This window comes from Balaenoptera physalus, assembly GCF_965194825.1.
Source record: "Balaenoptera physalus genome assembly, chromosome: 10".
NCBI classification, from domain to species: Eukaryota; Metazoa; Chordata; class Mammalia; order Artiodactyla; family Balaenopteridae; genus Balaenoptera; species Balaenoptera physalus.
The window spans coordinates 1,473,493-1,487,373 of record NC_138889.1 but is presented as its reverse complement, the minus strand read 5'-3'; the positions used below and the strand labels follow the sequence as shown (position 1 = coordinate 1,487,373).

Genomic DNA, 13,881 nt, shown 5'->3' with positions numbered 1-13,881 from the left:
ATTTCATTTCTTGTTCATAGTTAGGAGAAGGAAGGCTGTTGTTGAGTTTTGTGTTTGTATGTGTTTTTTTTTTGGCCTGGGGAACATTCTGCTCTTATTTACACTTCTGAGATTTTTGAAAAATAACTATTACCAAAAAATTCGTAACACGTGTTGAGCATACACAATCACAAAAAAAAATTCAAATTTTTTTGTGAATACTGACAGAAGTCAGTCTTCTTAAGATAAACAACAGTGTGAGGTCATGCAAAGTATCAAATAAACTATCTCTGTGTGTGTCTGTGTGTTAGTTTCTGCTTTATAACAAAGTGAATCAGCTATACGTATACATATGTCCCCATATCCCCTCCCTCTTGCGTCTCCCTCCCACCCTCTCTATCCCAACTCTCTAGGTCATCGCAAAGCACCAAGCTGATCTCCCTGTGCTATGCAGCTGCTTCCCACTAGCTATCTATTTTACATTTGGTAGTGTATATATATGTCCATACCACTCTCTCACTTCATCCCAGCTTACCCTTCCCCATCCCCATGTCCTCAAGTCCATTCTCTACGCCTGTGTCTTTATCCCTGTCCTGCTCCTAGGTTCTTCAGAACCTTTTTTTTTTTTTTAGATTCCATATATATGTGCTAACATATGCTATTTGTTTTTCTCTTGCTGACTTACTTCACTCTGTATGACAGACTCTAGGTCCATCCACCTCACTACAAATAACTCAATTTCGTTTCTCTTTATGGCTGAGTAACATTCCATTGTATGTATGTGCCACATCTTCTTTATCCATTCATCTGTCAATGGACACTTAAATTGCTTCCATGTCCTGGCTATTGTAAATAGAGCTGCAATGAACATTTTGGTACATGACTCTTTTTGAATTATGGTTTTCTCAGGGTATATGCCCAGTAGTGGGATTGCTGGGTCATATGGTAGTTCTATTTTTAGTTTTTTGAGGAACCTCCATACTGTTCTCCATAGTGGCTGTATCAATTTACATTCCCACCAACGGTGCAAGAAGGTTCCCTTTTCTCCACACCCTCTGCAGTATTTATTGTTTGTAGATTTTTTGATGATGGCCATTCTGACTGGTGTGAGGTGATACCTCATTGTAGTTTTGATTTGCATTTCTCTCATGATTAGTGATGTTGAGCATCCTTTCATGTGTTTGTTGGCAATCTGTATTATCTTCTTTGGAGAAATGTCTATTTAGGTCTTCTGCCCATTTTTGGATTGGGTTGTTTGTTTTTTTGATATTGAGCTGCATGAACTGCTTGTAAAGTTTGGAGATTAATCCTTTGTCAGTTGCTTCATTTGCAAATATTTTCTCCCATTCTGAGGGTTGTCTTTTCGTCTTATTTATGGTTTCCTTTGCTGTGCAAAAGCTTTTAAGTTTCATTAGGTCCCATTTGTTTATTTTTGCTTTTATTTCCATTTCTCTAGAAGGTGGGTCAAAAAGAATCTTACTGTGATTTGTCATAGAGAGTTCTGCCTATGCTCTCCATCTCTTTATGATGTGAACTGCAAACTTATTTCTTCATTCCCAGAACTCAGTGCAGTGTCTGGCATACAGCTCTTGAAGAACAGACTTCATGGTGCTACATTATGAGTATAAAACAATCACAGGTTTGATGGTAATAAATTAAACAGGGAGTATCCTGCAGAGCTGGGCGCTCCTACAGTTACCCCCCGAGCTTACAAGCTTATAAATCACAAAGCACACGTGGAGAGGCTGCCCTGTGTCTCCTCACTCACCCAAGGTGATGACGGCATGTGCTCTGATCACAGAGGGCATGACAGAGCCCTGGAACCGGGAGATGGGCTGGGAGGATGTGGCCTCACTGCCGCCTGGGTCCGACGTGGTCACTACGGGAGGGAAGGGAAGGGAGGAGAGGTCTTGCTGCACTGCCACAGGGCAAACCCACCCCGAGGCAGCAGGCGCGGAAGGCACGCCAAGGGCCTTACAATGCTCCGTGCTGGCGGAAGCAGCCAGGATGGATTGCATCAGCAGGAAGGCTCTCTTGTCCACTCTGGCTGGGCAGAGCTGGGCGACGTCTCCTAAGGTGAAAATGTACTTCACCTGCCAAGGGAATGGGTTTTGCAGTAAGAATAAGGCAAAAGAAAACGAACTCTATCTAGGTTAAGGCCATGTCAGTGGAGTACTTTTCTGTCCCCCAAATTAAATGGCTGGTTTTTTCCCCCACAACAACACACAGCCATTGTAAAAATCCAGTCACTGCTTCAACTAGGGTGACTGTATAGGTTTATCATCTATATCTAGATACTCCTGCAAGTCAAAGGGGTGCTGTGACAACAGAGTGGACCTCGGTGCTTCCAGGTAAGTGGGGACACAGAACAGCTGACTGACAATCCCGCCACCCACAGACACCATCCTTGTTTTTCTGTATGACTTTCTTTTTACAGTCACACGGCTTCATGTTGGCTTTTCTCACACACTTGCCAATCACACTAGGTTGAAGTTTGTGATTCTAAATTTCAGTATCAGGCATCCTTTCATGTCAATATATACGATCAATATGTTTAATGACTACGTTAAGTATGTTAAAAACTCTGAATGTCATCAAGGTTGACCGCACTATTACTATACATTTATGTTGACCTAATCCCTTCCTGTTTGCATCAGCTCTGATGGACACCTTTGTGCCCTGGGACAGTGTTCTGCCTCCTCAGAGGGGACGTGCGGGGTGAGAGGGCGTATAGCCTGTTGCACGCTTTAAACTCACTTCCACACTGTCCTCCTGCTTAGCTTACTAGTAAGACTCCTACCAGAACTTGTGAGAACGTGCTTCCTCAAGCCACCACTACTGTGTCTTTATTAAGGACCTTCAGCTTAACAGTTAAGTAATACTTATTTTTTTCAATCGCAAAAATACAAGGGTGATGCTAAATAAACAGCAAAATGTTGAATAAAGGCTTTTTAGAGTAAAAAAGCTAATAATAAGGATGTGTGTGTTTAAAGAGAACTGAACACACTGTATCTCAGTGGATTAGCAGCACATTTGAATTATATTTAAAGAAGAGTGAAGTAAACAATATATATAGGGCAAACTTCTCCATATATTTTGACCAAAGGGTAAATTTTGGTGACATATTTAACAGAAAAAAAAAAATCTTAGCGGGGAAAACTCACTGGTCATAGTAAGCATTTTTCTTAGATTGGGTCGGGAATCCCAGACAAATGAGTGGAGCAAGACCCTCCAGAGAAACCCCGGGTCGGGACCACTCTAAACATTGTGGCCTCTGACCCAAAACATCTGGGTTCTCGTTGATCAGGATATTTTTATTACCGAACTGGGTGTGTATTAATGCCCTGGCACAAAGGGTCTTCTCCTCCAACAAATCTAAACATGGCCATCAATCCCCAGGTCCAAGTGTGAGGGGGCAAAGAAGGAATTGAACACAGAAGGGAAGTGCTCTACTAATTTTCAAACAGACAAGGAAAATGACCAGTTTTGGCGAAATGATGGCCTAGTCTGAAGGGCATCAAAAAGCAGCTCATTTTTGCCCTTATGGGACAGCGTCAGATGCTGGAATCAGAATCACGTTTTGCTGACAGTCAGCTACTTGAACCAGAAAACGGGCCCCGCGTTCACTGGCTCAAAGGCACCTCTTCACGGCACAACTTCTAAAGCAGGGTGCATGCCACACAATCTCACTGCTCCCAGGGCAGCAGCTTCTCCAGCTTTCAAATATCTCATTTGTTTTAGACATTACCTGGGAGCTGTTCTATAGTCTGATATTCAAACAGCTTGCCAGACACATTAGACAATTTTAAAAAAAACATCAAACCAACAAGCCGACAGAACAAAGAGGATGCTCACTTTACTCTTTTCTCACCTATTACTTCTGAGCTCACAACACACACTGTGTTTTCCCTGTCGGATCAGGAATCTCACAGGACCCACCTGGGAGAAGGATTTACCATCATTTTCCCCCAGATGATAAGTATGGGAGAGAAAAATGAATAGGTCACCAGTAAAAAGTTCTTCTGAAACAAGAGTAAGCCCCAGGCTAGGAAAATCCCTTTCTTGCTAAGAGTACTGAAGACGCACCTCACACCGCCGTCTACAGGGCCGGCCGACGCGAAGAGGGGAGGAGGACGCTAAGAGCGGCAGCTACTCACCGCCAGGTCTTCGTTCATCCTCCCGGTCCCGTCCTCCTTCAGAACGATGTCGGAGAGGCAGCGCACACAGGCGGAGAGCACGTCCTCGCACGCCTGCACCAGTAATCCCTGCGGCAAGGCAAAGGCCATCTCTGAAGGGCACCGCGCATCCATCACACTGCCGCGACACACAACTTGCTCACAAGAAACTCTACGGCCTTCAAATGCATAAACCGCAAGCCATGGAAACCCCAGCCATCATGCTTTTGCATCTTTGCTCTTTCAGCAATCTGGCAATGCGAACTGGCTAAGTGGAATTCACGAAGAACACTTATCTATGCTCTTTGTAATATGCTATATTTACTACAAACATATATATTTATGTATTATCTTTCTTTCTATTGTTACATTTGACCTATAAGAGGGAAAGACATCTATTTAGGAAGATCTACTGCCCTAATTTATAAGAGATCTGCAATAGCAGTGCTCCTCCAATAGAGAAAAACATTGCAATTCTTCTGGCATATGTAGATGGTGAATTAACTACTGTAATAAAGAGTATATTTCAAAAAGACAGAATAAAAAAGAACAGTTTTTACCCTCCTGAAATGTATTCATCAGAGGCAAGTTTTCAGAGTCTCTTATTAGTTAAAGTGACCTCAAGGGGGTCCCACCTCCAGCCCACACATCTCACCACGCTTATGGGCCGAGGAGCTCGGTCACACCCTATAACCCGGAAGCCACTTTCCCCGGGAGGCCGTCCCTACACACCCAGGGTGAGCTGAGTGGCTCCGCCCCAGGACCGCCACGTTACCAGACACTTGCTTCCGTTTCAGGAATTATTCTAAGACGTTGGGATTACAGGTTAACGTGTAGGTCTCCCACATTATGCGGCAGGTGCCTTAGGAAGGGGCAGTCTGAACCACACCCCAGGGAGTGCCCAGCAGCAATACCACAAGACGGTACTCTAAGTTTGCCAAATTGCTGGCAAACCATCATCACGATCCAGACATTCGTAGTCTGACTCGGCCTAAAATGTGTCAAAGCTATTGTCTTTATTAACGTTTTACAAAATGACTGCACTTAAGATGTTAACAGACTGCACAACCTGGAGCTTCTGAAATGCACGCGCTCTGTCCCAGCTTGGCTGAGTCCTTAGGCCCAGCACCCGGCTGCTAGTGAGAGGAAGACCTCAGAGTCTGGGAGGGGCCCGTGGTGCAGGCCTGGCTCCGCACTAACGAGCGACGTGCCGCAGACACTTGGGGGACGGCGCCCTCACATTCTGCCACAGAACCTCCATTTTTTCCTACAGCATTCGTTCCTCATCATCAGCCTTTTGTTTTGTTTTTACCTGTTTTCTGCTATTCAAATATGCTCCCTACTTAGGTAATGTTCCTTATTTAAAAGTTTTTCACACACTTTCTTGGATCAGAGATAAACAGAAAATCAAATAAAGCAAGTATCCCCTTCACCAAAAAGTGCCAAAAGGTTTATGCCAGGTAAACACCAGACACAGAAAGAGCTGGGCATTTTTAATTAACTAAATTTTAACCTGTTTTAAGTCCTAAGCAAAAAAGTTACAGTATATTGTCTTACTACAATGGTTAACTTATCAGGAAAGGACTTTTTAAAAAGAACCTATACGAGAATATGAAGCTTAGGAAGGTGGCAGGTAGCTCAGATGAAGCAATAATGTTTTTATTCTGGGAGATTTAAATATATTTCAGCAATTATTTAAATTAATTTTTGACTTCTAAAATCATTATTAATAACCCCCAGTCCTAAAATTTTTCATTATGATTAGCACTGTCTAGGAGTATATTTCATGATAAAAATTGAATACATGGTAGTAAGATAATTTATCATTAGAGATACTTAAATGGATAGCTTTTGGGGAGTCAAAGTAACCCTCTCTGTCACACAGAACGCTGGTTTGGGGTTGTGATGATGAATCCATAGGGAATGTCAGCAGGAGGCTCTGGGAACTCTGGGGACAAGAGATACTAGCGTGACAGGATGATGACTAATCAGAAATCTTCTGGTCTGGAGGGAAGCCGTGACTAGGAGGAAACCACTTACACATCCTTGGAGTGAGGGAGGAGGGTCTAACAAGCTATTGTGAGCACCGAGGTTACGATGATTAAAAGACAACCTTGTAGATTCGATCTTGGGAACAGGTGTCCGGCTGGTGTGCTTCCTAGAAGACACTGGTACCCAGAACCAAGGAGGTGACCTCCTAAAGGAGCTGTGTGTCTTCAGCAGCCAAGATCTTCTTGGGGAACGTCAACTGCTTGTCACGTAGGTGCTTCCTTGGAGAACTAACTGATGGGGACCACCCACCCTTCCAGGTCTCCGCGGAGAACACATCCCCAGCTTCAAGGCAGAGCATTACGTCTACGTACAGACAAATGACAGACACACCCAGGAGAGTCTGTAGCGTACCTGCTCCTCCGCTGGCGTCTCTGCAGATGCTCTACAGAGTCTTTGCAAAGTATCAACAGCTGGGCTGATCAACTTTGGTGACCACCAGAATCCATTCAGCTTACTTTTGATAACATCTAAAAAAGAGAGTCAATTCCCTTGAAGTTTAACTCTTAAAAATATATATAAAGTGAGAGGCAGAGCCTTTTCATGATTCTCCAGTAGACACTCACCTGTCACCTTGTTCCGGGTGCTCTGAGGAAGATGCTTTGCAATATGCCCGATAACACAGAGGATGTGCCCTAAGGTGTCTGCATTGGGGTCCTGCTGCCTGTGGAAAGGGCAGAAGAAATATCAGTATAGAACCAAAGTAAAAATTGCTGCCAACAAAATACTTTTCTTCTGGATTATCAGTACTGGAGGAAGTAGGGTAGCATGGTTTAGGAGTCGAGTTGGGGAGCATTAAGGCACTTAATGTACTTGGACAATGAAAGCCTAAAAGTGATTCTTTTTTTCCTGTTTGTTTTTATGCCAGAATTTAAAGAAAAGATCTGGGTATATTAGCAGCTATGAAAGAGCCCACTTCCTTAAGACATGAGCTTTGTTTCCAAGACTCTCTTGTGTCTGGTGGCAGCTACATTACAAGCACGCGAACCTGCTTATTTTCTCCCAGGACTTTATGACGTGGGTGTAGTCCAGCGTGGGTGACGAGCCAGCAACCTTGGAGAGCAGCATCCAGGCCGGGGCAGCGTGCTCCTTGCCAGTGTGGGAGAGCACATTGCTTACAAAAGTGGAGGAGAACTTATCTTTCTTGGACCAGACATGAAAAGCCTTATTTAAATAGCGGCTGGAAAAAAGATGAGAAAGCAGAATTGTAACCGTAAATACACAAAACTGTTCAGACCTGACCCTCGGTGAAGGGTATCAACTTCTGCTCCAGGATTCTGGCACATAAAACATGCAAACAGAGGTTCCTGGCTAGTGGCTCATCTGATAGCAAACTACGTATCTTTCTAATTATTATTGCACTGAATAAGGTATATTTACCCCTCCCCTGCCCATAAAGTATTTATTTTTAAAGAAAATAATAAAATTTCATAATTCACTTGAGACCCTCTAAAATTTCTATGCAAACGTATGGGGTAAGTTACCAATAACAGGTACATCCAGAGTCTACAGGGTTTTAGTAACAAAAAAATGTAGACGTTGTCCTTTTTTCAATGGAAGGATTGGAGAGAAATGACATCCTAGCATTTAAATATGGTGATATGAAATGAGCTCGACTTTGCTATGACCTGCCAATACCACTCAGAAATACATATATCAAACTTTTCTAAAATAAAAAATGCTTCTGATGTATTAAAGTGTTTGTGTGATGTCATTGCTATTTTTAAACCATTTCTTATTTTACTTTTTCCTATAGCACTGAATGACATCATATGACTCATGAGACAAATGCAGTATTATATATTTAAGTGGAGAGAAAAATACATTTCTTCCCCCAATTAATTTCTTCTACTGCTAGGCACACACACACACTCAGATTAGCAAGACTTTCTCATTAAATGAAAAAAAGAATTCTCAAAGCACGCAGAAGGCAACTATAAGAAAATAAACACATCTACACACAATAAGCATATGCATATAAATGAATGGTTTTATTAATAAATTAGCTTTTGGTTAAAAATCTATCTAGAGTTTTACTGCAAATGACTAACATAATTTATATCTGACTGCTATCCAAAAGCAAGATACATGAAATCAACAAATATTTAAAAGTTTACGTACAAGCATCACACAGAATATTAACTGAAGTTTACTGCAGGAAGCAAACAGAACAACAAAACGTCCTCTGAACTTCCAGCTTTGAGATCTCAAATCTGGCTCCTCTCTGACCACGCACACCCTCCACATGGGCTGAGCCATCCCCAAAGCCTCCCAACTGGACCCTCCATTAGCCGCACTGCCCATCACAAACAGGGGATGCTTCACCACTCAGAATGCGGTTCAGCAAACACCACCTGGTTTCCTGAAAAGCACTGCAGACCTCTATCCTAATATCAAACCAAAGCAACCCCCCTCAGTGCCCATCTCAGTGCCCCCTGCTGGACAGAACTGACCACGCTCTCCCTTACACTCCAGTCGACTTGTTTGACCTTTTCACTAATTCCTTTTCTTCTAATCACACCAACGGCTGATTTTGAAGAGGTCTGTTCTTAGTCATCTTCTCTAACCTACAACCTAACTCTGGGCGATGTCCTCCATCACCAGGATCGTCGTAAGCTCACCCTGAAAATGGGACTCCATCCCCAGCCCTCCCTCCACCCCCCGCCCCCGCCCCACCTCTGCTTTCCGGGCCTTGTTCAACAGCAACCCCACCCAGAAGCCCTTTCAGTTAGGATTCCTGGAGCGGCGGGCCTCTAAGCCTTTGCGTTGCTATTTCCTGCCTGGAGACCCTCACCATTAGGCCTGACTGGTTACTCTCAACTCTTTCCACCTCTAGGGATGATTGAGGTCACACCACCATCAAAAGGAAGCTACCCTAAGCTGACAAAAGAAAAAAAGGTAAAAAACCATGCTGCTCCACGTGCTCCCTCCTGGCTGCCGTGACTCCCTTTCCACTGGCCTGTGGGCAACCAGAGTGGAGGGCGCAGGGCGTCCTCAGCCCTCAGAGCCGGTCCCCCCTCCCCAGCTTCCCACCGCTGGACAGCTCCTCTGCAGCCAGCTGCTTCCCCTGGACCCGGTCGCCACGCCTTGAGCTCGAGTCATTCACCGGTGGCCTGTGTCCTCAGACTCTGGTCACAGACACAGCCGATCCGTGACACCTCCTGTGCTATGAACTCCTGGGGCCCCTGCAGCACACACCACGCATGCGCCCGCGGCCCTGCACTGGCTGCGTCCTCCACGAGAGCACCTCCCGCCCCTTGTTAACCGCCAAGGTCCAAACTCGAAGCTCACCTGCTCTGCGGAGTCTCCTGTCCCGAGCAGCTCCTGGAATCCCAGTTACCTTCTGCTTATTAAAGAACTTGTGATCACAAGAGTTTATTTATACAACTCTATTCCACTAGCCCAACTGTTCTCAATCCTTTTTTAAAGTTGATTCCCTTGTTCAGTGGCTCTCACACTTTTTCTGCTCAGGGCCCTTTTAAACTCTTAAAAATTACTGACCACCTCGAAGACCATTTTTGTTCATGCGGGTTATACCTATCAATATTTGCCATACTAGAAGTTAAAACAGAAATTTAAAAATACTTATCTATTAATTTGTCAGAAATAACAATAAGCTAATTACATGTTAACATAAATAATGCAATTCTTTCCCCCCCCAAAACCTGGTATCTTTCTCAAAACAAAAAAAAACTTGGTAAGAACAGTGACATTGCTTTGTACTTTTGTAAATCTCCTTATGGCCTGGCTTAAACAAAAGACGTGCATTCTTACATCTGATTCTCCATTCAATTTGTTTCAATATCATCACATGGCTTCTAGGAACTCTAGTACTGTCAAAGAGTAAAAGTGGCAATGGCACATGACATCTTAATATTACGATAAAGGCTGCCAACTAAAAACTGCCACTTGCCATCCGCCTCTACAAGGATAAGGTCACTGGCCATTGCAGTCCCTTCACCTTCTACACCTCCTGAGAGGAGTTCAGGGCCAAGACCAGGAATGAGGCCCTCTGTGCTCTGGGAAAACTGGCAGAACAGGCCTTCAGATAGGTAGGTATTTTCAGGAAGATTTTATGAGCCCAACTTCTTGCATCTTCTCATACCTAGAAAAGCACTAAAATCATTAACAGAGACATCCGCTCCTCGTGACCAGCAGCAACCTTCTGCTGAGACGTGTGCTTGATTGCCCATACGCCCCTCACCAAAATCACGTATATACTGACCTCCCCCCTCTGCTACCTCTTTGGAGCAGTTCCTCAGAGCTACTGAGAGGCTGTCTCCCAAGCTATAGTCCTCAGTAAGCCCCAAATAAAACTGAACTCACAGCTGTTACACTGTGTGGTTTTTTTTGTTGTTGACAGTTTTGGCGACCACAAAGGGATCCAGAGCAGGGGACTTCCCTGGTGGTCCAGTGGTTAAGACCTCGCCTTCCAATGCAGGGGGTACGGGTTCAATCCCTGGTGGGGGAGCTAAGATCCCACATGCCTTGAGGCCAAAAAACCAAAACATAAAACGGAAGCAATATTGTAACAAATTCAATAGACTTTAAAATTGGACCACATCAAAAAAAAAAAAAAACCTTTGGAAAAAAAAAAACAGGACCCAGAGCAGACTTCTCTCTGTCTGAACTCTACAAGAACCAGAGCCTGGTACCAGCAGAGGCCTCTTGCACCCGTCCACCTCCTCAGAGAGTCCAGACGAATTTGGGTGAGTCTCTCCTGGTTCTCAGATCTGCCATATTAGTTGATAACCTTGAGCTTTATTTCAAAGTATAAAACAGGTACCTGGCCCCCTTGCTCAGTTGAGACACTGGGCAGTCTGAGCTGAGTGTTTAGGTAGGAGACTGACCTGAAACCTTTCCCCAATTCAGCTGCCTGAACAGAATTTGTCAGGATAAAAGTGAAGATATTACGTGAGAGCGCTGCTCTGAAGAAAAGGTCCAAGAGTCCCCGTGGTCAGTCACGGCCTTCTCAGGCAACTGAGAAACTTACAGGAATGGAAGAGGCAGAGCCCTCACACTGCGCAGTGGTCCCAGAGGGAAACCCACTCATTAATTAGAACACTTGCTCATCCAGGGGTCACATACAAGAACTGGCCATTCAGTGATCCGAGCAGCCATGATGGTCTTACACTGTAATACCTGATTCATGACTAAGTTTTAAAATGAAGCCATGAGATCTCTGGTTGTGTCTGTCTATATGTGCATTTTTTATATATATAAATTTTTTTATCTTTGGATGGTATTATCAAAATTAATTTGTAAATGAGCTCTACTTAATTGGCTTAAAGGAAATTAAGCACTTATATAAACTCTCAGAAATATAAAAGAAACTAACCCAAATGAATTTCAGGCTCATGTGAATTGGGAAATATTCAGTATTAACGCCTGGTGTTAAAGTCTGTTGGTTTAATTAATACAGACATGTCTTTAGAGCCAACAACATGAAGTTTAATACAGTGCAGCCAGGTTTAACAGAGGTCAAGTAAGATCTTATTATGTCTGCTGCAAATCTGTCAGCAAGAAAAATAACTTGGTATTGTGAAATTCTTTAAAGTAAATTAAATGTAAATGAAATAAGAACTTTTGAGTGAACTCTTGAGGACTAATTATGTTTTAAGAATGTCTACTTAAAAATAATCTCTCCAGATATTTGGTAACTTGAAATTTTAGAATTATAAAAGGAGCTCAGGGTAGAGATCAGGAATGACGCACTCTGTGCTCTAGGAAAACTGGCAGAACAGGCCTTCAGATAGGTAGGTATTTTCAGAAGATTTTATGAGCCCAACTTCTTGCATCTTCTCATACCTAGAAAAGCACTAAAATCATTAACAGAGACATCCGCTCCTCGTGACCAGCAGCAACCTTCTGCCGAGACGTGTGCTTGATTGCCCGTACGCCCCTCACCAAAATCACGTATATACTGACCCGCCCCCCCCCCCCCACCTCTTCAGAGCAGTTCCTCAGTTACAGAGAGGCTGTCTCTTGGACTACAGTCCTCAGTAAACCCCAAATAAAACTGAACTCACAGCTCTCTCTGTGTATGTGTGTTTTTAAGACGACAAGAGAGTCTAAGCTCCTGAATCCACCACACTTTGAGAACTGTTGCCCCTAATTCCACCCTCTCCTTCCTAACTTGGGCAAATACATTGTTTTCTAAATTGTGGTAATGTACATAACAAAACTTATCTTTTTAACCATTTTAAAGTACAGCGATCAGTGGCATTAAGCCCATTTGCACTGTTGTGCAACCACCCACCTCCAGAGCTTTTTCTCACCCCACACTGAGACTCCATACCGTACCCCTTAAGCAGTTCCTCCCCACCGCCCCTTTCTGCCTCCCAGAGTCTAACTATTCTAGGGACCTCACATAAGAGGAACCATCCAATATTTGTCCTTTCATGTCTGGCTTATTTCACTTAGCATGTTTTCAAGGTTCATCCATGTTACAGCATCTGTCAGAATTTTGTGACTTCTTAAGGCTGAGTAATATTTCATTGCGTGTATAGACCACATCTTATTTATCTCTTCACCAGTGCATGGACACCTGGATTGTTTCCACCTTTTAGCTTCTGTGGATCACGCTGCTGTGAACATGCTGTACTGGGCAAACACTGAGCATCACTTTACGGAGAAGAAAAAGGCTGAAAGCTCTAGTGCTTATATTATGTCCTCTTTTGTGTTTCTCTCTTCCTGTTCTCTGTGTTTCCTTTTATTTCTGGAGCTCTCTCCTCCTACTTTATAAAGTGTATCCTTTCACATATTGTTCTTTTTCAGAAACTTTATCCCTTTCAATCATCCTCGATATTTTCTACATACTGGTTTTCTGACTTCAAATATGCACAGGTGTTTCCCCCATCTTAAAATGAAAACAGAGAGCCTATGAAGGAAGCTATGACACATCTTAATTGCAGGTAAGTTAAAGACCTAACTATAAAGGGGAAAGAAAAAAATCAGACTTCTAGGAGATTATATGGGAAAATATGTATATGATTCTGAGGTAGGAAAAGATTTCTTTAAAAATACATTAACTATAAAGAAAACCACTGACAAACTGAACTCATCAAAAGACATCATTAAGAGAGTAAAGAGGCAAATCATGGGATGGGAGAGATGTCTGTAATACATATAACAATGCTTGTACATAAGTATATAATGAACACTTCTGCCTGAACAAGCAAAAGAGTGACAGCCTAATTAAAAAAAAAAAAAAGGGCCAGAGACCTGGGCAGGTAATTCACAATGTGAATATCTAAATGCTAATCCACCTACGAAAAGAGGCTCAACTGCATTAGTCAACATGGCAGTGCAAATTAAAACCACCAAGAAATACCAGTATTGGTCCAAAATGGACCAAAAAGGCTAAAAAGGAAGACTGACAACACGAAATGCAGGCCAAGATATGGAGCAACTGGAACTCTCATTAAGTGCTGCAAGGAAATGTAACTTGGTCCCACCACTCTGGAAAGCTGTCTGGCAGTAACCATGAAAGATGAACAAAAGCATACTCAACAGCACTGCTCCTAGGTGTACATCCAAGAGAAATGTGTGCCAAAGATACGCATGGGAATATTCACAACAGCATTATACCTCGTAATAAAAAACTGGAAACGACCCATAATCTATCAACAGTTGACTGGATACATAAACTGTAGCTTATTCACAAATGTCATACACA

The 13,881-nt window shown here is 43.1% G+C and overlaps 1 protein-coding gene across 4 annotated transcripts in view; it reads right to left on the bottom strand.

The window, feature by feature from the left end:
* NCAPD3 (non-SMC condensin II complex subunit D3) overlaps positions 1-13,881 on the bottom strand; it is a 64,358-nt gene that overhangs the window by 24,074 nt on the left and 26,403 nt on the right. For all 4 annotated transcript variants that reach the window (XM_082477478.1, XM_082477480.1, XM_082477479.1 and 1 more), the window contains exons 17-22: positions 7,192-7,383; positions 6,770-6,867; positions 6,558-6,673; positions 4,137-4,244; positions 1,958-2,072; positions 1,748-1,858 (exon numbers count right to left, since the gene is read on the bottom strand). In XM_082477478.1, the coding sequence (XP_082333604.1) occupies positions 1,748-1,858; positions 1,958-2,072; positions 4,137-4,244; positions 6,558-6,673; positions 6,770-6,867; positions 7,192-7,383 (740 nt within the window). The remainder of the gene's footprint in view (positions 1-1,747; positions 1,859-1,957; positions 2,073-4,136; positions 4,245-6,557; positions 6,674-6,769; positions 6,868-7,191; positions 7,384-13,881) is intronic.